This window comes from Nyctibius grandis, chromosome Z, assembly GCF_013368605.1.
Source record: "Nyctibius grandis isolate bNycGra1 chromosome Z, bNycGra1.pri, whole genome shotgun sequence".
NCBI lineage: Eukaryota > Metazoa > Chordata > Aves > Nyctibiiformes > Nyctibiidae > Nyctibius > Nyctibius grandis.
Genome location: NC_090695.1, coordinates 60,260,557 through 60,283,702, shown reverse-complemented (window position 1 = coordinate 60,283,702; position 23,146 = coordinate 60,260,557). Strand labels below are relative to the sequence as shown.

Genomic DNA, 23,146 nt, shown 5'->3' with positions numbered 1-23,146 from the left:
CCTTGACACATTTAGGAAGGGACCAAAGAACAAGCTCTCACTAAACAAACAGTGTAGAGCCTTAAAAATCTGAAGCAAGCAGAAGCTCCCAAATCTGCACCATAATCCTGAAAGCCAGCTTAGTTTCCTACAGCTACCAGCTGGGATGCACAATCACTGTAACTGTCCAAAGCCACACCACAAGTAGTTATTCTAAACATTAAAACAAGGCTAGTCTCTACATTTGTGACAACTAAAAACTAGGCTTGGGGTTAACAACCATAGTGTAAAAGATTTTCTAGGAATGAGCATGTAGAGATTGAAGTGTCATTACGCACACTCACACAAAATCCAGATCCAGTTACTGGGAGTGAAAAGCTTTCCTAATTTAATTTTACAATCTATGGGTACATGAGAAGTCACTAGCACACAACCTGCCCATTAGATTCCCAAGCTGTGTTTCCTAGACGACAGAACTGCCTTAACAGCTTCCTGTATATCCAGGATGTGTGAAGGATATTAACCCATGAGACGACCAGCTCTCCTCTTACCTCTCAAATGTAATACCTGACAGCAAGTGCCTGTGATCTGCATTCCTTCTTTGCATGCATAGACCTAACTTCAGGGGGTTCAGCCCTTCTATTATTGGACTTTTAAAATCTTAAACTGCAAAAAGGTTTTCAACAAAACTCCTGCCTGATTTCACCAGTGCCTCTAGTTCTGAGAAGGCAAGAAAAGTTCAGCTGGGCACTTCCTATGTAGTTTCTGCAGTCAATTGGACATTATTTATTGACAGACGGACTAATGAAGACTGCAGACAATATTATTTGCACGCTCACGGACTAACAGAGAACACCTGGATTTTGTTGCAAGAGCAGCAGGGGCAGAGCAGGGCGAGGCGCCGCTGCCCACGGAGCCCCCGGCAGCCCCCGGCAGCCCCCGGCCGTAGGTCTGTGCAGAACCTGGAACTTTGGCTCGCGGGGCTCCTGATTCAGGGCCCACGAGGAGCGCTGGCAAACCCCTCGCTGCACCCAACGAAACACAAGCCACCTGAGATTTTGTGGGAGTCCGCACAGGAACTCGGGTTTAGCCACTCGGCGTCACTAAAAACAAACAGAATCCAAAAATAGTGAAAAAAACTCTCTAGGATTTTGCAGGCACCCCACCCCGGGCGAGACACCTGCAGCTCCCGCAGAGACCCAGCGGCAAAACACGGGCAAACGCAGGTCACCCCCGGCACCGCTGGGCGCCCCCCGGCCCAGCCCCACTCCCGCGAGCCGCCTCGCTCCCGGCTGCCGTCAGGCACCCCCCGCCATCTTGCGCGGCGGCCACCCGTGCCCAGCCGGGGCTGGGGCGGAGGGGGGCTTCCCGGTGCCCGCCTCTGGCCTGGTCGGGACGGAGGGCACGGTGGGGGGTCACGGGGGAACCCGGCGGGAGACACAGGAGAGGGACGGGGGGACACGGGGGGACGACAGGGGAACACGAAGGGGTGCTCCGTCCCGTCCCGCCCCGACAGCCGCCCCCGCTCACCCCGCTGCTCCTTCAGCGCCATGATGGAGGCCACATAGTGCGCCAGGTCGAAGAAGGGGAACATGGGCAGGCGCGAGAAGAGCAGCGGCACCTGCCACAGCTCCATGGCCGGGCGGCGGCGGGACAGGGGACCGGGGAACGACTACCGATCGCGGCGGCAGCGGCGGGCACCCAGAGGAATCTTGGCCCCTGCCGGCCGCCGTCAGCGGCGGGGCGGGGCGGTCGGTTCTGTCCCTGGCGGCCGCAGGCCGGGAAAGGCGGCGGCGCGGCGAGCTCCGTTCAGGCGGTGCCGGGGACATGCAGCCGCTTTCCCCGGCGGCTGCAGCTCGCAGGGCTCCGTGTGCTTGTCCTTGCGCGCTGCCTGGCTCCGTTGGTCCGGCTGAGCCCGGCCAGGCTCTCCCCGGCTCCTGTGGGGCTCCGCCACCCTGCCTGCTCGGGGGCAGCTCTGGGCAGCCCCGGCAAAGGCCGGGGGGGGCATGTGGGAGCATCGCCTTTAGCTCTTGGTCCAAGCCGCCTCGGGCCGCAGCCGTGCGGCTGATTCCCTTCACCTTTGTAGCCGTATTTTGCCCATCGGAACAATTTAACATTTCTACCGGGTCTTTTGTTTGCCTTTTTTTAACAAAATCCAGATATGCCTTGTTCATGGTCAGTTTGAGATTGGTTGTGGCCCCCAGAGCCTTTTCTACACTAGTGCTTCTTCCCTCTTACACATCGCTGCAACTGGCTGTCCTTATGCACAGGTCACTATACTTACCAGGTATAAGTGTGACACCTTGCCTTTATCCCCTTTTTCTTTTTTTTTTTTTCCCTGTAGAATATTTCTTCAGTACATCAAGAGTATTTAGGATTACCAACATGGATGCTGCAGCGTGTGGTCTTTCCCAGGTTGATGTCACCTGTTCATCACCTGCCTAATAATTATTAAGTGTATTAGTGTACACCAGATCCTGGTCAGACCTCAGCAGAAACCCTTTTAATACATCTTTACATCCATTTTGATAGTGAAGGCCATTGTTAACTGTTTTGTCTTCTAAAACTAGATCTCTAACCAGTTTTGCATCAATCCTACAGTATTTTCAACAAAACTAGTTTGCTTGTGAGCTTCCCAAGTGAAACACTGACAAAGATCTACTAACTTCAAGGTACACAACATCTGCATTTTCTTTGTCCACCAGACTGGCTAACTTGTGATAGAAGTCAATGACGTTGATGTGACACTGTTCTTGATGGACCCAGGTTAGGGTTTGTTGGTCTTCTCATTTTTTCAGCAGAGTAACTTTTTTTTTTTCCTGGGGATGGAAGTTAAGTTTACTGGTTTGTGAGTCTTTGGCTGTTTTTCCTACTAAAGAAAGGCACCAGTTTTGCTTTTCCATTCAATTATTTCCACAAGCTGGTGAAAAGAACTGTTAATGTCTCTACGATTTGCACACTATGTGGTGAAGTTAATCAAGCTAAGCAATCTGAAAACATATAACTTCCGCAGGTGCTCTTAAACTTGTTCTTTGCCTACCAAGAACTAATTTCAGGAAATACTTGGAATAACTGTAGCATCACTTTTGGGAAAAGGTTTATACAGGGAAAGATAGCAAACACCTGAACTTTTCCCAGAATATTTTTCCCTTGACATGAATAGTAAGCCATTCTTTTCATTGTTTTTCCTTTTATCAGTACCGTATTCACAGAATAAGTTCTCCTTATTCTCAACACCTATTCCTTTCTGTTTGTCCAGTGACTCATTTTCTCCCTAATGCTTTGTACCATATGCTTGTACCTGTTTTCTATTTTCTGGACATTTCCATCCTGCATTTCATCTACATGAAGAGCTCCTGATTTAGCCAAAGTGATCTCTTACTAGTCTTATTATTACCATTTCTAATTATTATTTCCTGTTGTGCTTATGTGCAGACATGGAAACTGCAGTTTGTCTTCTAGAGCAAAATATTGCTTTGCCACAGTTGATAGATGGTAAGACATACTAAATTAGTAAGCTGCATTCTCTGGCAGAAATCAGTTCAGTATCATTTTGTTTCCCACTGAACATATGTGTCTATGCAGCTGCAGCAACAGATGAGCTACTGACAGTTTTATACGATGTAACAATCGTCTACCCACAGGCTGTAGGAATGCTAGACCGTTTCTACTTGCAGTACTGTCTTATTCCCGCTGAGTGGCATCAGGTTCATTGTTAGAAGTGACAACTAGTCAGACTATCTTGTATGTGATCATAGAAGGAGAAGAGAAATAAAAATGGCAATGATGACCACAATGAATCTGTAGTGACATGAAATTGTAATTTGGGCCAGCAACGTGTTGTGCCTGATGGCAATGTCTGCACTGCAGCTACTGCTATGCCTACAACTCATGTAGATGTACCCAAGTTCTCTAAAATGTCAGCAATGATACCACTACTGGTGCTATCATGTGGCAGATTTGCAATAGCTACCTGAATAATTACGCAGGTCCTCAAATACATACTGTGTCCTCTTGCAGGCAGTCTTCACTGCACCTGACACCTTGCTTTCCAAAGCAGAGATAGCTAGTGTGAATGTGTATCTCCACAAGTCACCTTCGCAGCAGTTACATGGGAAAAGTGCGCTAACTGGCACAGCTAAACTAGAAGGAAGCTCTAGTGGGTTTTCTGCATCCAGCACCAGAAGGAAATAAGCATAGCAGTTTCTCTAAGTTTGCTGATAATTGAGGAGGGGTTCCTGAGATTTCTGTGCATTCAGGGTGGCGTCTTAGCAGAGCATAGGACAGAGGAACCCACCAAAGAGAAATCAGGTCAAGGAACACTGTGTACTAAAAATAGAGTAACAAATAAGAAAACTTTAAATTGGTCATTGTTTTTCTAGCCATCCCAGATATTTCAGGAATAATTTAAAGATAACAGAGGATAAGCACCTCTGAAATAATCCTGTTCATCCTTGGACCAAATACGCTGGTGCTGAGAGAACTGTGGCATTGAGAGAGGATGGTATTAATGTGTAAGCTAGGTACACTTGTGTGTGTGTTACACAATTTTTTGTGTTTTGCTGATTTCAAACTGGAAGAACAGATACCCCTTTCTTCATTTCTTGGGTATAGGCTAATAAAAAGAGCAGAGCATGCTATACATATAAGAAATTTAAAGATGAACTGATTCGTATTCTGCTCTGTTGCATGAGCATAAAGCTCAACATGAAAACAAACCACAAGCCTGAAGTGACTTTCTTGGCCAAGGAATGTTAGCATGACCTTAAAAAAAAACACTGCAGGTACCTGCTGATTAGCTGCCCAAATTCCACAGGCGCCAGAGTACTTTTTGGCAGGATTAGTTGTCCTTTCCAAGAGGACACTGGTAAATGAATACAAATATTTTCTGAATTTGCTTCAGAAAACATTTCAGCTGTTCATGAAGTCACCACATTTTTACTTCTGAAACAGCTGTGAAAGTCTAGGATGTTACGTGCCTGTCAGCTATTCCTGACAGCTGCCTTCCTGCATGTCATAACTGATCCTGGATAGACAGTTGTTCTTGGTCCGTTCTAGGCAAAGCTGAAACCACACATAACACCTGACAGTAACAAAGAGAGAAGTAACGAAGAGAGTTGGTTTCAAAGTGAGTGCATGTCCACATCTTTAATCTCCATGGAGCATGACATCAGCAACCCATTACTCCCTAGATCTTATAGAAGCTGTGGATAACGTGAACTAGAGCTGTCATACTCGATTCATCTGTTGTGTCCATTTAATACGGCAATTATGCTAATTTAGTGTTTGAAAAGAAGGTCTGTGTACCTAGCATGGAAGCATGGCTGGTGAAGTTGCTGCTAAATGTGGGATATGTTTATTTAGAGTTTTATTTCATAATGTCTGGGATCCTACAGACATTGATCTGGAATTCAAAAATGGTGCCTTATGAAAAAAAAGGAGGACTTCTTTAGTCATCGGTATGCCTTAAAACTCATACGTCTGTACTCTACATCCCAAAATTGGAAATATTCCTGTTTTATGGATTAATAGATTAAATTTATTTACCTTTCTTAGAAGATGCCTCAAACTCAAGTCTATGCATCAGAATCAAGTCAGGTGAAAATAGTAATCTTTGCCACATATGAAAATAGACATTCCCATTGTCTGCTGTCATCCTGCTGTGTTTGTGATTTGTAGTCATCTGATACACTGCTATCTATGTACTTCTAATCCAGTTCCTGCTCTGCTCTGTAGTTTTCTGCCTCATTTATATTTCACCATTTTCCAACAGTTTCTTATCCTCCTCAAGCTGCTTACTTTGATCTTCTAGTACATTTTCTTCTCTTTCCTCTCTCGCTAGCACCATGTATTCATCAACCTTGCCTCTTTCTTTCGGTGTCAGTCCTCACAGTTATTATTACATTCCCAGTTTCCCTGATTTTCTTGCTTTCTCCGTGCCATCCTCAGCATTTAGTCATGGCTTGGTACACCTCTCAGTCTCCTGTCTCTCTCTGAGAATCTGCCTGTTCATCCCATCTTTGTCACCTTACTCTTGTGCATGCTTTCAATGCATATGCTCATATAGTCAGGCCTGACCTTTACCTCTGCATAACTTCCAGCTTTGTGTTTCACTACTGTTACCTTCCTTCTTTTCCACATTCTTTTCTTCTTTTTACCTTCCTGGTCTTCTCCAGCAGGTGACCTTCTCCTGTCTCCTTTCAGTTTTTTCTATCACGTTGTTTGCTAAGGTGCTTTGAAAAAATCAGCTGAGAAAATAAATCATAGGAAGTTCACACAGCCATTTATCTCCTAACACAACATTACTTTGGTCTGTTTTCCTTATGTGCTGGTTGATGTCAATCTAGATTGCAAAGTGGAGAAATAGAAGTGTTTCTTAAGCTGAGCAGTAGTGTTGCTTAGACTTACATCTGCCTCAGATCCCTCCTCTCTCACACTGGATTAGATTCTCACAACTATTTCAGAATCCACTTAAAATTTCTCTTCTATTACAACCTTTAAAGCAGCAGCATTGTGTTGATTCCTCGGTGAAGCTTGGAACTGGGGACTTGAGCAGCTTGTAGCCAATTCTGCTGGCTGTATCCAGGAGCTCCCTAGCATATACCCTTAGGTTATGTCCACACAATTAGGCAAAGCATGTGCTTCAGGCTCTTGAGTTACATACTCCATGTATTTTATCTTTATTGCAGCAGTAAACTCAGTCATGACTTCATATAGAGCTGAATTCAGGTGCTAGAGGTATTCCATACGAAAGTTATGGTCTTGGCTGCAGGGATGTAGCTCTTCTAGAAATGGTCACTTGACTCCTGAGTGCTCAGATCTTTTCATCTCTGCTTAGGTTTTAGTGTTGGGTTAAGCCTCTTCTTAGCACATCTTCTTCCCTAACAGTATACTTTTTGAACAAAGCTCATTTCTAGGGTGGGCTTGAACTCTTACTTACCTTCTTTATCGCCCTACTGCATCATTAGATGCATCACTAGGTGCTTAGTTCACAGGACTGAAACAGGTCCCAGCACTCTATTGATCCAATCAAGGTTCAAAGATGTCTTTCCTTCAGCAGACACATGGGCTGAGGCAATGGCATGCAAGAGTGCCATGGTGTCACTCTCCTATAATGTTCCCTGACTGAACTTTTAGCCATTGTATTGACTTGTGGTTCAGCTCCAACAAGCGCTGAGCAGCTTCTCACTCCTCTCATTACATGCATGATTCCCAAGAGTGTCTGCTTAATACACCTTCTGTATGTTTCATCTGTACATGACTGTCATTGTAGTTGATTGACCAGTCCCACGCTATCCTCCAGAACATGAGAGTCTGTTCCAGGTCTGAAAGTTGTGGGCCTACTTCAACCAACGTCTCAGGTTTTTTTCTGGAAAAGTCCATGTCATTAATAATCACTGCTAACTAGTTTCAGGGTTATTGCCAGTAACAGTTGGCAATACATTCCTTATATATTCCTGTTACTACAACTGTTATTGCATTAGTTTTATGTGTCACAATATTACTCAGGTGTTTCAAATGAGGCCACAGCCTGTTGCATTAAATTCCCTATATGTGCACAGCATGAGAAACATCCTTGCTTAGTATAACTCGCTACCTCTATAAAAAAAAGTTAGGAAAAACAGCGGTCTGGGCAAGGTCATACCTCAGGTCAGGAGAAACACAAGGCGACAGAGCAAGACCTTCTCCTCTAGATTATGCTACTTACTCTGTTTATCTCCTTTGTCAAATCCTCACCAGTCTGATCTCACCCAAGTCCTGCTGTAGAAGGGAAGCAAAGGATACAGTCAGACCTCACACAATAGAAATCAGCATACCTCAAACTACTTCAGTGCAAACTACTACCTGCTGCGTGCACTGACTTTTCTCGGTTAGATGCATCAGTAAAGCAAAAGCCCAGGTCTTTAAAGTTCATTGGATATCAGTGGATTTTAGGTGGTCCAATACCTTCAAGAATGTGGCCTTCAGGGAGCATAGGATCTGGGATTACTGATTGTCTCCGATTTCAAGCTATTTGTTTAAGCAGGTGTATTTATGTATAATATAACACAGCTCATAAAAATACTGTTTGGTTTGGCTTACATCCGATAAGCTTCCCTGCTTCCCAGGGTAAAAAAAGAAAAGCAAGGGACATTTCTGTGTATATTATGAACACAGAGGCTCCAATCAGCATGTGGTAATTTGAAAAAGCATACTCTTTATATTTGAATTTAACCTTTTAATCTTATGTTTCTGAGATTTTTTCTGCTCCTTTGCTTAGTTGCTCCACTCACAGTGTTATTTAGAGCTGGTTTTGTTAAATACTGATATATATGTGTACTGATATACATTGTAATGCACTACACATTCAGCCAATGAGATCTTGGATATAGAAGAGCAATGCTGGCAAGATACTGCATATTTTCTACCCTATCAAATGAACTACATGTAATCCCCTCAGCAGCAAATGCAGCTGAATCTGAGACTGGATCTGAGACAACAGCTTTTAGACAGTCATTTTTCCTCCTCCATTTGCTTTCATAAAATGGTGTCCTGAAATATTCTGCTTAGGGCTGCAGGACTGAACAAATAGTCTGCTCTGTGTGAGAAAGGGGAGCTGTCCTATTTAAGATGGAATGCAGAGCAAATGTCTTCCTTCCATCTTCCCTTTTCCCTCTCAATAGCAAATGATTTATCTTCACCAGAGGCAGGAATCGTCTCTCAAAAACTAGCCTTCTGAATTTCTGCCAGAAAGGAGCACAGAACAAAAAACAGACATTAAGGAAACAGTTAATATTCCCTTGTTGCCTTTGGCTAGTAAACAACGTTCACCAGAGTCTCAGGGACAGAAAGTTGAGGCCCATCTCTTTCTGGAAGTGTTGTAATGCCCCCTTCTCTCTCTTGTCATCTCTGCCAGCATGTATGTATAGACAGTGCTTTTATTATGTGTGGAAACAAGGTGCCTCCTTCCAATGATTTCCATTTTGAAAAACAAAATATACTTCTAGTTTGTGGCAAATATACTCAGCAGAGGCAGTGGTAGAGTTGTGCTCGCTCACACCACCATTGGAACCAGCTCAGACCAACACTCAGTCTTGATCCTGCACCGATACCAGTATCCTGAGGTACAATCAAGGTCCTGCAAGCAGGTCGAGGGAGGTGATCCTTCCCCTCTCTTCAGCACTGGTGAGGCCACATCTGGAGTGCCATGTCCATTTCTGGGCTTCCCAGTACAAGAGAGACATTGACTTACTAGAGCAAGTCCAGTGGAGGGCCACAAGGATGATTAAGGGACTGGAACATCTTTCGTAGAAGGAGAGGCTGAGAGAGATGCGACTGTTCAGCCTGGAGAAGAGATGGCTGAAGGGAAGCTTCTCAGTGTGCACCAAGATGTGTTGGGAGGGAATGATATATAGGGAGCCAAACTCTTCTCAGTGCTGCCCCGTGACAGGACAAGAGGCAATGGACACAAATTAAAAAACATGAAAATCCATCTGAACACAAGAAAAAACTTTTAATACGAGGGTGGTCAAACATGGGAATCGGTTTCGCAGAGAGGTTGTGGACTCTACGTCTGTGGAAATACTCAAAGTTAGACTGGGCATAGTCCTGTGCAGCCAGCTCTAGGTGACATGGCTTGAGCAGGGGGGTTGGACCAGATGATCCCAGGAGGTCCCTGCCAAAGCAAACAATTCTGTGATTGTCAAAACTCTACCATAGGGCTGCTTTAATCTTGAAAACAATTTTTTCCATACCCTTTGTGTGTTTCCTCTCAGGACTGTTTCCTGACCAATTCCGGATGTAGCAAAGGTAATGTTGGTAAAACCAGGATGGGGACACTGTCAGCTGCTGCAGAGGTGGAGTACATATTTAGAGTTGTGAGTGTGTGTCTGCAAAGTCACTGCCGTTATTCAATAAATTTCAAGTGCAGTGTCAGTCTAGTTGGACAGAGGAGGTTTTATGCGCTCAGAAGCCGTCTAGTGCCATAGCTACCATCCGATGAACGATTTGTGGACCATACTTCAACTACTAGATTGTGGGAAGGATTAGTTAAGGAGAAAGAAAAGCGATGTTCAACAGGAAACAGACTTCTCATTGTGCCCCTTCATTGTACATTCTCCGTGCTCCCTTTTCTGCTCAGCAGCGCAAGCCAGTTTGGGACACTCTAAATTGTCAAGAGCAGCAAGGGGTTACCCGGAGTGTGCTTTGTTTGGCAATACAGCCGGCTTTTTTTTTTAACTGACTTGAACCCATTGTTTGTGCCTCCCCCTCCATACCCTCTCTCCTGTCCTCAGCAGCCTCATCCCCAGCCCATCTCACCCTCCACAGATCCCCTTACAGTCTTTGGGTTCATGAAGTACAAATTAGCATAATCAGATTAGCTGCATGGGGTTGTTCAGCGTGGAGCTGAAAAGGAAGAAAAAGAAAAAATGGTTCACAAAGAGAAGCCCTGAGGAGGGCAAAAAGGGGTGGTATTGCTGTTGTGCTGTGGTGCTGAAAACTTGCACCTGCATAGCAATCAGATCCTCTTCTCACTAAGGACTCTTAGATGGTATTAAAGCATAGGAATTAATTGGGGGGAGGGTAGGGAGGCAGAGGAAGTATGACAGAAGAGCTGGTATGGAGAGGAGAGGAAAGGAGGGGAGAGATTCTGTAAATTGAATTATCTGGACTGGGAATGTATAGTTTGCTGACAGTGGAAAACATTGTTTGATTCCTATTCATCATGGAGAGGAGATCAGTTTAGTAATCTGGCCTATCAAGATAAGAGTTTTAGAGTCTCTGCAGGAGATTGATAAGAAACATGGTAGGAAAAAAGCAAACTGGATAAGGGAAGGGGGGTGGGTTGGTTGTTTGTTTTTTCCTGGGTATTTTCTGTGGTGGGTTTGCATCACTAAGAGTAGTAAACAATCTGCTTGATCACCTCAGTGCCTGCCCTAATTTTCTCCTTTCTGCCCTTGCTGGGAGAACTCTCCCAGAGAACTCAAGACTCAAATCCATAGCCACAGGTTTTAAAAGCAGCTAGGGGCTTTGCATGCTTATGTATTCAGGACCACAAGATGAAATGACTTGAAGATGCCTGTTTTTAAAAAAATCTTCAGATACCTTCCAAGGCAACTTCCACACTGCCAGCTCTTCCAGCTGAATTCCCTGGCCAGTCACCCTCATCTTTCTGAGGCATCTTAAAAGCATGCATGGACAGAGATTACAAGAAAAGCACCCCAAAAAGCAGTCATGACAATCCTAAAATGTTTCAAGTTAAGCCCTCAAGATCAAGAGTCTTACTGACAGCCTTAGCCCTAGACTTTCTCAGTACTTCACAGAGTCAGGATAAAAGGAAACAGGATAAGTCAAGCTTTGAGGCAGTATTTATGACAAGCCCCTGGCTGACTCGGACCTGCAGTTTTCAAGAAGAAATACTGTCCTTGGTTTGATTTACCTTAACAGAACATGGCAGAGAACTGCTGGAAGTATTTAACTGATGAAGTTGTGATAAAAAGCAAAGAAACTTTTTTTGCTATTATTTTAACAGTATTTTCATCTCTTTTGACTTTAGAAATAAGCAATTAACTTACAACTGTATTGTTAAGGGAAATATAAAATATATTTAGATAATCAAAACATACAATCAATGTTTGTCTGTATTGGCTCAGTAGCCTATACTCTTAGGAAATGTTTGAAATTAGTAGGAGCCACTGTATCAGGGCTTTCAGAATTACCTAACTGACAGCTTGACTGACTTCTTAGAAGTAACAGAAACAAGGTGGTGGTGTTCCGTTTTCTGTAAGTGATACACAGAGAAATAATACAGAAGTCTACCCCCCCTAGAACAAGAATAGTGGCCATCCAGGTATGTCAGACATGGCAGAACCATCCTACACACTTTCTCCCACTTTCACTGACAATTTGTCTTGTTTTCGTTCTTGTAATTTTTCTTTATCCTTAGTCTGAAAGAAGGATAATTTTGATTTTAAAGGCAAACTGTGTGGTTTTCCCTTTGCATGTGACCTTAAATGAACTTCAACATGGACTTCAAGGAGATGATAAGGGTACTATAGATAGATGAACAGATAGAAAGACAGACAGACATATATATATATATGTATATGTTTTCTAATCTGCTCAGCTATTCAGTTCAAAATTGACAGGTAAAATTATGCAGCTGAAGTTACCTGCCATGAATTTCTCCCCTCACTTCCAAATCTGAGAGCTGGGGAACACCCATTTTCATTCCACATGTCTATGTAGAAATTTGGCCTTTGAGACTGGGCTGTCCTGTGCCAAACACAGTGGCTGGGCATGTTCACCAGACAGCAGCTGGCCGCTCTTCTGTGCCTGGAAATTTAGGGAGAACATTTGCAGCACAGCTCAGGAGGAAGAGTCAGAATGGGCAGCTCCCTTCAGCACTGAGTTATTTCAGTTCCCATTTAAGAGGGATGTGCCAGCACCAAGCGCTTTTGGCAAGTTAAACTTGCTGGGCTCATTTGCTCTGTCTTGGACTCTCAATTGGCAACCGACTTTTTGCTGTTCAGTCCCATAGAGATTGCTGCAGAGCCTCTTAGCAAACACCTTTTAACCTACAGGCAGGAAAACTTCAGGTCACAGTCAGCTGGCCTGGGCTTCTGTGGTTAGCTAGGTCTAACAGCCTCCACTCAAGGTGCTTTTAGGCATTGTGGTTTCCTCTTGAGAGTCTTCGGGTCTTTTCAATAAGTGTAAAGCTTTTTAAAGCTTGAATTTAATACTGTGTAGTCTTGTGTTGGGGAATCTATAGGTTATGTTTTGGTTGTTTGTACATCTATGTATCAGAGCACAGTAATTCTGCTGTGATTTGAAGGAAGGTTTAATATTGGCTGCTCTTAGCCTCTCTCAGCTCTAGGACTGAGCACTGCTGTCTAGCAGGATTTGCCAAATACAGTTACCAAGAGAAAAATCAATGCTAAACGTTGTCTACACCCAGGACTGGAGGCAGAATGCCTCCCTGGAGACTTGCTAACCGTGGGCCATCATCCTTTAGCTTTCCATTAAGGTTTTAGACTACCTGAGAAAGCATCTGTCTTTCAAGGTGCACAGTAGGGAATTTCAAAGAAAGTTAGAGATCTTCCCCAGGTCTGAGATATTCCGTGTTGTTCACTGTGCCCCTGGCCAGCTGTAGTGGGACAGAAAGGTAGGTGCACGGGAAACCACTCCTGCCCTGTGCCTATGAATATCTCTCTGCATTGCTTGCCAGCATAAAAGTTGGAGACTTTGTCTGAGGCTCAATGCAGTCCATGCCGAGATCCTCATGATTCTCACTGAATTCTTTCTGCCCTTCATCCTGAGCCACTTCTGTGCTGTTTTGTAGCATTGATGCTCAACAGAGGAGATGTACCCACAGAAAGGTTGGTTGCTCTTTGCCTCTCTTTTTGGTTCTCGGTGTCTGAGGGGTCCCTTTTGCAAAAGACGATCCCAAAAGGGTCTTATCACGGGGTCCTCAGTTGTGCACTGTTGGGTTTGCAATCTGTGGCAGAAAAACAAACCATGGAGGGATGGGATGTGCATTTGTTTGCACACATGGGAAGGGGGTGGGGGGAGAATACAATGGAATGAGACTAACTCTTTTTCTTATAGAGAAGAGCTGGACCAACTCAGAGTACAATGAAAAAGCTACCCATGTCTTACAGACAGAAGAATAATGAATAAATTCAATCAGAATAAATATTGACCAGACACAGGGTAATCTCTACCTTCTATAACCCAAATACTTGTTTTTGCTGCTTCCTCCACCCACCTTCTCCCCTCTGATTCTCTCAGCACCTGCTATATCAAAAATACAATTACACCCCTGAAAAGTGATGGATTTAGACCCTGTCACTTTGTTGATGACCTTTAGGTTTAAGACTAGCTCCCAAGTGACCCCTGCCCCACAGGTCAGTAGTTAAGTCGCCCATTCTCTCCGCCTCCTTTCATCACCCAGCCTTCAAAGAACAAAAGTCAGATCTGCCTTGCTCACACTACTTTGGCCGTGGTCATTGCGTATCATTCACTCACAGCAAAGAAATTTGTGGGAGCCAGTTAGATACTGGAAGATAAATTACTGAATGGTTCATGAATCGTATGCCTCTGAAACACATCAGTCCTGCAGCTTCCACTTCTTGCTCAGAGCAAGATGCTAGGATGTATCTTAGTGTCCTAAAACAACTCTGTTTTGCCATTTAATTCGTCTGGTTTAGGAATCCTGTGAGTCACCCTCTCTTACGCTCATTGTAACCTTCTCCTCCCTGATTTAGACTCAATAGTACTAACAAGGCTGCTGAGTATATGCCTCAGCACAAAGTCTTCCTGGGCATGGGCAACACTCCAGAAGGAATAAGGCACCATGCAGATCTAGGATTTCACTGTTCAGTGTCCAGTGCTAGGTGCAGTGTGTTCATACCATCCAGGATTTGAATCCACTGAATCTCAGGCCAAAAGCTTGATTGCAGACCTGCTCTTCCTCTGACCACAGGCTGGCCATCACTAGTATTCATGCACAAGAGTACTGCATCCTTGCAAAACACAGTTGCAACATATTTCTTTCCAGACCCAACCCAGATATCCAACTTCAGTTACACTCCATAGCCACAAAGGAGATACTGAGAAAGTGGACATGATGAACAGCAGTCTGCACAGCCGGCTTCTTTCTGGTGATGTGTAGGTTACTTTTAAGGACAGTGTACATTGCACCTATCCTGGCATCAGTTCTCTTAGGTTCTGTGATAGCTGAAGAGTGGCACTTGTTTCCTAGCACCCAGCCTCTGAAGAAAGTAATCCTTATTGGACCTGAAGTGTGGAGCTACATTTTCCCATTGATCCTCGTGGAAATTCCAAGTAAAGGAATGTCTTACTAGCATTTCTGCATCACTAAGGCATGGGAGGACACCTCACACCCTGTGTGCAGGTTAGGAGTACCATGGGTTGGAGGGAGTCATTACTCCTCCATGACTTCTTTAACTTTGCATCATGTCTTTTTGTGTCAGAAGATACCGAAGATGCTTATAGAAGATACCACTTTAGCTGGTCTTCCTTGCAATATTGATAGCCATATCCTCACCAAAAAAATTATAAAAGGAAAAAAAAGTTCTGTTCACACAACTCTTTAGCACTGCTAGTTACAGCTAGGAGACACAATAGGAACCTTAAGACTAGGAACATTTTTGTCATTTATACTAAGGTTTTGCCACTGCTGAAACATATGTGAAACATTTTCAGCCAGCTCCAAATGACTTGGTACATCTCCATGATCCCATTATCTCACAGCACAGCACCATCGTGAGCTATACCGTGCTTAGTTCCAGAGGAGGCATTGCCACATGATCCTCAGCATACTAATTCAGCATTACCTGCTGTAAGCAGAGGGTCCTCTCTAAGGTGGCATTGCCTTGCTTAGTATAAATACATATTTTGAACCTCACACTTGCTAATTTAATCACTTTTACATATAATCTCTTGAGACGATGCCTTTCTCAGACACATATTGTGCAGAAATCCCTCTCTTGGTGTGTCATAGAGCAGCGTAAGGGCTTTGAGACATCCAGTTAAGAATGAAATGGAAACTGGCCCCATGTCCCAGTGATTTCCCATCTTTTCTTCACAGCTTCTGCATCTGTGATCCCAGTCCTTCCTTTCCCTCTCCCAGCCTCATATTCAGTTGGGGATTAGGTTGTTCCCACCAGGTGTTAGCCAGAAAGAGCAGATTTACATCCTAAGCTCCCCTCAACTTTGGATGAGTTTTTATATCTGAACCTGGACTCCAGCCCTAATCTGTAGGTTGTGCCTGTATGAATATCTCCAGATATGATAGACTCAAATCAGAGGCCAAATTAATTCTTTAGGATGACTTCTGCTTTTTAAAATGGAGTTGGTTAAAATCTTTTGAATTGTGAATATTTGTAAGACAAACACAACTGTGTTGCACAATGAAATTTTATTTATGTCTTTTGCAAGAGCTGGTCAAGATCTTCTTAGCATGTAGACTGAAATAGAGTTCAACCAAAACATGTTATAAATCATAATAAACAATGAATTCCTGTCATTCTTCATCATCTCATAATGTTGTTTCTAACATCAAGACTCTTGCATAAGTGCTAAATAGTAGAACGATCCTCTACTGGAAATTACATTGTAATGTTTTTGGTATCCTCTACCAAGTGGCATGCAAATGTAAAATGAAATTTTAGAGAAGTTTAAAAAGACAAAGATTAGTTTCTTATATAATTTATTTGGAATATATTAGATGTTAAATAACATATAGCACAAAATGTGATCAGTTACACCGTATTTGTTCATGATCATACAGATAACAAATCCACAAAGAATGAAGAAAAAACCTGACCAAAAAAAAAATCTTTGGTAGATCATAGAATCATAGAATGGTTTGGGTTGGAAGGGACCTTAAAGATCACCTAGTTCCAACCTCCCTGCCACAGGCAGGGACACCTTCCACTATACCAGGTTGCTCAAAGCCTCATCCAATCTGGCCTTAAACACTGCCAGGGAGGGGGCATCCACAACTTCTCTGGGTAAGAGAGAGATCTAGTCAAATACATACTGAACATGAGAGTAGGAAGCTCCTAAATGGAAAGGAGAACAAAGAAATCACTGATATGAATCAAAGCAATAACAAGAAGGGAAGCTTTTTAGGATAGAAAACATAACAAGCATGTTATGTTACAAAATCACCAGGTTTTCTTTCCCCTTCCCTGGACAATAACTCCACTCACAAGATGTTTTGGCTTGCCTTGGTGACGTGTGTTTCCTAGGATAGCAAGTGGCTGATTTACCAAATAGCACCACCACACCTTGACAACGAGTGCTCTGATTTACTTGGACTAATTTATCTTGCTGTAACTCCCAGCAAGTCAACAGAAAGCTAGGAGGAGGATGTTGATCATTACCTTTGAGGCGCTGTGCAGAAGAGTCTGTGACTCCATTCAGTAACGTTAAAGTGGGCAGAGGAGGGGAGAAAGCAGTACTGATTTCACAGACTGCAAAAGACTCTTGTTGTGTTTCCACTAAGCTGCTCTCCAGTCCAGTCCTCAGCCCTGACAGCTCAGAAATGCAAGGATAAGCAAACAAGTTTAGCAGTGTTCAGGAACAAAATGAAATCGCCATGAACACTTTCAGCTTTTTTTTAATTCATTCAGTGAAAATCTGTCCACTGGGATGCCTGTACTCTACAGCACCAGCCCTGGACAGGGTGAGCTGTGTTCCTGTCAGATCTTGGTGTTTGTCAATGCACAGCACAGTCCAATACACGCTTAGGAGGAGCCGGCCCTGGCTGCTTTGGTGCACCTGGTGGTTGGTGAGGCTTTCAAAGGCAGCTCAGCTTTGGATGCCAAATCCCCTCATGCAGAAGGGCTGTACGTGTTACATGCACTAACCCTATCTCTGCTTCCTGAAGGCAGCTCATTGTGTCATGAATAAACGGAAACAGCCCAGGGACATACCTTGGCACATGGGAGCTCAATTTCTTCACCAGTGATGAATAGTTATCTTTTCTAAGCATTGACATGTACCTTGGTCCACATAGAAATCAAAAGGACCTGTGTCAGTGGGAGCAGGATCTGACCAGGAAACAGTTCTACTTAAACCTGGTGCCATTTTTTTCTGTTGCTCTAGGCAACTTTATAACTTGCATGAGCAGTCCAGACTTTTGCTAGCATAGGTTATAACTCAGTCAGGAAATTGCATTGATTTATGGGCAACAACCCACCATGGTCACCTTCATGAAACCTCTTTTCATCCTGCTTATCATCTAAACACATACAGCATGGTGGCTGGCATTCCCTAGAGGGAACTGACCCGCTGAATCAAGTGGAAGACATTTACACCAATTTCTTTGTCCTTGCTCCATCAGCCCTTTTGGGATAGTGTCCAGATGGAGGAACCTCAGGGACAGCAGGCGAGAGCAGGGAGTTTAAAGGCAGTCAGCTTGGTACAGAGGCAGGATGTCTTTGTCCATGGTCTTGGTACCCCTCCTGGGGCAGGCCTGAACCCAACTTCACGCATCCCAGTGTCACAGCACCAGGGTCTTACAGGTGACAGCAAGGATGAGTGCAGATCAGTTCTGCCTCCCGTGGCAGCAAAAGCAGGGCTGGTTCAGGAACTCGATGCCCAAGACACGTGGCGCACAGCCCTGTGCTGAAGGGGCATTGTAGTACACCAGTAGTGCATGCTCAGCACCTTCTACTGGGCCCAGACATGCTCCAGCTGCTTCTGCACCCTGGCATTTCCATGAAGGTGTTCACAGTGCATCAATGAGGCCTTTCTCCTGGGACCTCCCTCCCAAAACAGAACCTCCCCTATTGCTGCAGCTGTTGAAGAACAAAGACTTTTATCCACTAACCTGTTTGATGGGCCTTTAAGGCAGCTGGAGCATAGCTCACCGGCTTGCTTCACATGCACACTGTCACTGCTATGGAAGAGGTTTACTCTGCCTATTGAACCCACTGAAAATCATCTATGACTGTGTCTTCTTTTCTCTTAGATTGGCATTTTTGCTTTAACTTAATGTTTAATTTTTTTTAATACTGTTTTGCTCTGACACTAGGGATCCCTGCAGTCTGATGGAGAAAGATGTAACCAGGTTAAAGGGCTAGGACTTGTATTTTCAAAAAAAAAGAATCAAGCTGGAAAGAAGATACACAGGCTCAAGAGTGAGTGCAATTAGCCTTTGGAACCACTGGTGGAGAACTCTGGCAAATATCACATCTCTCAAAATCTTTCACTACTGAGGCCAGATGTCTGTCTTGGACAAACTTTGTGGTGCAGTCATCATTCTTGAGCTCAGTAGTGTTTCCTCAAAATAGCATGGGAGAATAATCTCTTTACCTGCCGGAAACACTAGATGAATTTCTATGTCCTGATTTATGAAGGAGATCAGGGCAGAAGACCCTTCTGGCTTGGACTCTGCTGTGACAGCAGTGAGTCCTTCCAAGTTCCCAGGGGCTGCAACTTCTCTGTCTGGTCTTCCAGCTTGTTGGCCGACCAAGGATTTCCTTTCCTATTAAATAAAAATGTATACCAAATAAAACAGGAATAAATATAAATAAATAATCACAATACTTAGAGGAGCAACCCATAGATTCTGCAAAAAGAGGGGGACTATCAGACTAACACCAAGACTGCATGTCTCATTGTCTTCTAGGGAGATGATGTCTCTGACCAACACTCTACTATATTGCTGCTCATGCCAGGAGAAGAAACACCACAGTTTTCGATCAGAGTCAGCTCCTCCATGCTTTGTAAGCATGGGGCTTGCTGGAAGAACCCCAGGATGCTGCCCCGTGCTGCTACTGACGTCTGCTGCAGGCCTGGCTCTCCCAAGACCTTGACGAGGAAGTTGATGTATCTCATAGCTAACCGTAGCGTCTCATTCTTGCTCAGTTTTTTGTCTGGCGGGTGGGTGGGAATGAGTTTCCGCAGCTTGGCAAAGGCGCTGTTGACATTTTGCTGCCTCCATCGCTCCCTGGTGTTGGTGAAGATTTTCCTTGTCATTCTCAAGGTGCTGCAAAGCAAAGGAGGTTGTGAGTGAATGCTATATACCCCTGGCTTTCACACAGGCTGCTGCTGTGGGGGCACTGTAACCTCTGGGCCAGCAGTGGGTGCACAGTGGTGGTGCTAGGCATTTCTAATTTTTGCCCTCTGTGGCCGACACCCTTGTCCTACATATCCTGCACAGATTCACCCTCATACCTAAAGTCATATCCCCATTTGTAGCCTTGGTCATAAGCATTGCAGCTGCAACCAGATGCCAGAGTCCAGTAAGGACGTCACAAAGGAGTAAATGGAGTTTCATTTCCTCATACAATGGTTTGGTACTGCTGCGAGCCCAGCTTCTCCATGCTCATGAGAGTTCCCCTGCAGCAGAATTCCCAATAGCCAATGCATTAAGTCATCCCACCAGGCTGAGTGAGGGACACCCAGGCACTTTTTGTGGGGGAAGGCAGGCAGGCCCAGGGCAGAACACATCCATGCTTTCCCATGCCCAGTTCACACCTTCTTGGGGGCTGCTCCCAGCTGGCCCAAGTGTGATGACTTCTGGCTGGAGCTAAGCCAGGTGGACCTTCATCATGGGCCTTCAGTGAGCAGACAGCAGACACTACAGACATGTGTTGTTGTTTCGGGAGACTTCTCCAGGGAAGGAACAGTCTGGTTCCCTGCCCAGCCCACAATGACTGCTGGTGGCACAGTCTCTTTGGTCTGATCCATTCAGGCTTCTGTTTTAGCCTCTGAGAGCTGCCACGAGTGCCGTGAGTGCAGACGGCAGAGGGAAAGTGCAATTCTTACAAAACGTGCAGGCATCCCCGCCAAAACGTCTATGTAGGTGTAACCTGTCCACCCTGCCTCACAGAGCTGAGCAGTAAAGGGAACTCAGTGCCCAGAGCAGACCTGGCAACAGAAGAGTGCTGTGCAAGGGGAGCGCGGTAATTATAAATGCCATTTACCAGAAAGGTCGTCAAAAGCTCTTGGGGTTGCCCTAACCCTGCTCCCACCGCCATTGGAAAGTCTTCCCTTATCTCCCACAGCCCTGCAGGAGACACTCACTTCTCCATTTCTGAAGCTGCTTTTTATGCCAATGGCACACAGACAGAGCAGGGAAAAACTATCCACAGCCAAGAGACTAAAGGACAAATGTTTCCACTTACCCTCTTATGCATGTGAAAACCTCAGCTTTTTATATTCATTGGCAAACCCATCCTTACAGCAGTCCCACAGGGGACTGGGGAGCAGGGGGAATAGCACCCTTCACCCCTAGCAAGAGGAAACTTCAGGGTGACGGCTCATATGTGACCCTGTGTCCTTGTGAAGCAGCCTCATACTGTGCAAGACACTCGGGGTTCACCAAAGTACGTGGTAATATTCCGGGTGAATAAAGAAATCCCACTGTGACTCAGAGGTTAATTGGGGTGCCCTGGCAGGGAGACAAGATATGTATGGCAGACAAGAAAGTTCCCTCCCAGCTCCTTCAAGTCCCAGTCCAGCACCGATTACAGGGGAAACACAGTTACAGCCTTGTAAATTATGTCAGAGCCGCATTCAGAGACCTCGGTCAGAGATGCAGCTAATACAGATGCGCCCGTGTATACTATATATGGCTACGCTCATGCCACTCATACCTCACAGGCTGCTCTCAGCCCTAGCCTTTGCAGAGCTAACACATTTCTATTTTGGTAGAAGTCTGAAATTACTGTCAGACCTAGTCACCTACTCTGCCTTTAGGGGACGATAAAATTGTCTCATCAAAATGTCCTTGCTTCATGAGAGGCTCATTTAAAAAACAAACCGCCATATTTCAGGTTGCTAGGAGTTTTCCAGGGTTTTTGTAGACTTACATTGAGACCCACTGCTTGATCTAAACGGGGATTGTATCTCTCTTTTTTTTTTATTATTCTCCTACTCCATGTATTACTTTTGGTTTGAGCTACGGGAGAAAATCTGCTTGGTATTTTGCACCTATCTAACAGCTAGCACGTACCTTTTTGGCAGGAACGCTGCTGCACCAGTGATATGGATTTTAAACACTGTCTTCCAGTCCTCCTCTGTACCATGACATGTTCACTCCCCAAGGCAAAACTTTTGCCTTTACAGTTTTATCCTTCCAAGCAGCTGCTTGGATCTATGTGAAATTCAGAGTGCCATCTGCTTCTCTTTCTTCTGTTTTTGGTGTTTTGTGGGGGTTTTTAAGACAAATTTATCCATGTACAAAGACAGCTATTTTTTATAACCAAGGGAAAATTATTTGGTCTTCCTTGTTTCTTCTAATGGATCAGGTGGATTGTACTTTACCAAGGCTTTTAGTCTCTGCACTGTAATTCTGGTATGTGGGTCTGGGTTTGCTGGGTGCGTATTTACACCTGAACTACAAATACCAACAGAGGGTCTGCTCCTTGTCTTTCTCCTGCTGCAGACAGACCCCAGCGCAGCACTGCAGGAAAGCAGGTTAGCATCCAGCCCTGGTGCTGTGAACATGTCATCTTGTCCTGTTACCAGTATTATTGGTGGAGAAATAACCCCAGCCTACTCCTTCACACCATGCTTCCTTTGTCTCTCTTCTCTTGCTTTCAGAAAGGACAATACGACTTTTGTGGTCACAAGCCTTGTCAGCAAACAGATGCCTTTGTGAGACCAGCTCCTGCTTTACAGTTCAAAAACGTGTGTTTGTATTTCTGATATTTATTCAAGATCAGCAAACAGCAGCTCCCCCTCTCCCCCAGTGCTGCCTCTTGTGCTGATAGCTCTACGCAGAGCTTCATTTCAGGTGTAATCCACCTCCGTACTTCTCTCCACCTTAAACTCCTCTCTTTTCCTGTACTGGTGTGGGTTTCCTGTTGTTGTGCTCAGAGTTTCAGCTAGAAATGTAAGAGAAAAACGAGCCTGGTCCAATCCTGCAGTAATTGTGATGTTTCAGCACAGCTTCTTTTTTCCTGTCATCACCTACGCATCTGAGTTCTCTGTAACCACAGCACCTTCTAGTTAAAATGCAGACAGTTTACTGGCAAGCGATCTGATTTCCATTCCTTTTGTCTCATTCCCTTCCTCCTCTTCCTTCCTTCTCTTCAACCCTCCCCAACAAGCTTGGCTTTCAATATGATATTACTTGCAGCTTCAGGTCTTTGCTAATGTTGAACATCTGAGCAATGTATTCTTTAGCTTTCTCTGTATAAAATATGTATTGTCTAGTGACTGTGTGTGGCTTATATCCCACTGGTTCATTTTAAATCTCTGCAGAAATCACCCATTTGTGCATATCATGGACAGATAAATTGCATCAACCTGCAAGCCTGGATTCCATGCTTTCTGGCCACCTCCCCTAACCACAGGTTAACAGCCTCATGTGTAGCTGACCATAAAGAAATCCAGAAAGATAGCAGCTTGAATTCAAGAGGATTAATTCTGCTCTCAGGAATGTAAACCTGGAAGGTTACACCATTTTCACTGGAGGAATTACTCCGAAGGGCAAAATGTTGCCACTGAGGACAGGATTTAACTCAGATCAAGGAGACATGTCCAGAAGTAGTGGGGAAGTGCAGTTTCATGAGGTAAGATGCGCATCTGCAGTGTGTAAAGAGAATTGTGCAAAGAAATAACCCCAGCACAGCAGTGAATCTGCTCCAACAGCCAGAAAGAGAAAAAACAGAACACCACCACCCACCAAACAGATAACTGA

The 23,146-nt window shown here is 44.6% G+C and overlaps 2 protein-coding genes across 2 annotated transcripts in view; both read right to left on the bottom strand.

The window, feature by feature from the left end:
- Positions 1-1,692, bottom strand: part of TMEM38B (transmembrane protein 38B) — a 30,091-nt gene extending 28,399 nt beyond the window's left edge. The window contains exon 1 of the mRNA XM_068423215.1: positions 1,510-1,692. Within this exon, the coding sequence (XP_068279316.1) occupies positions 1,510-1,615 (106 nt within the window). The 5' untranslated portion in view covers positions 1,616-1,692. The remainder of the gene's footprint in view (positions 1-1,509) is intronic.
- A 17,427-nt stretch (positions 1,693-19,119) lies between these two features.
- TAL2 (TAL bHLH transcription factor 2) lies at positions 19,120-19,473 on the bottom strand. Its single transcript, XM_068423906.1, has one exon. The coding sequence runs from the start codon at positions 19,471-19,473 to the stop codon at positions 19,120-19,122; it is 354 nt and encodes a 117-aa protein (XP_068280007.1).
- Between the last annotated feature and the right edge of the window lie 3,673 nt (positions 19,474-23,146).

What these genes read in the sequence shown, in the direction of transcription:
- TAL2 (XM_068423906.1), bottom strand. Translation starts at nt 19,473, where the DNA reads ATGACAAGGAAAATCTTCACCAACACCAGGGAGCGATGGAGGCAGCAA.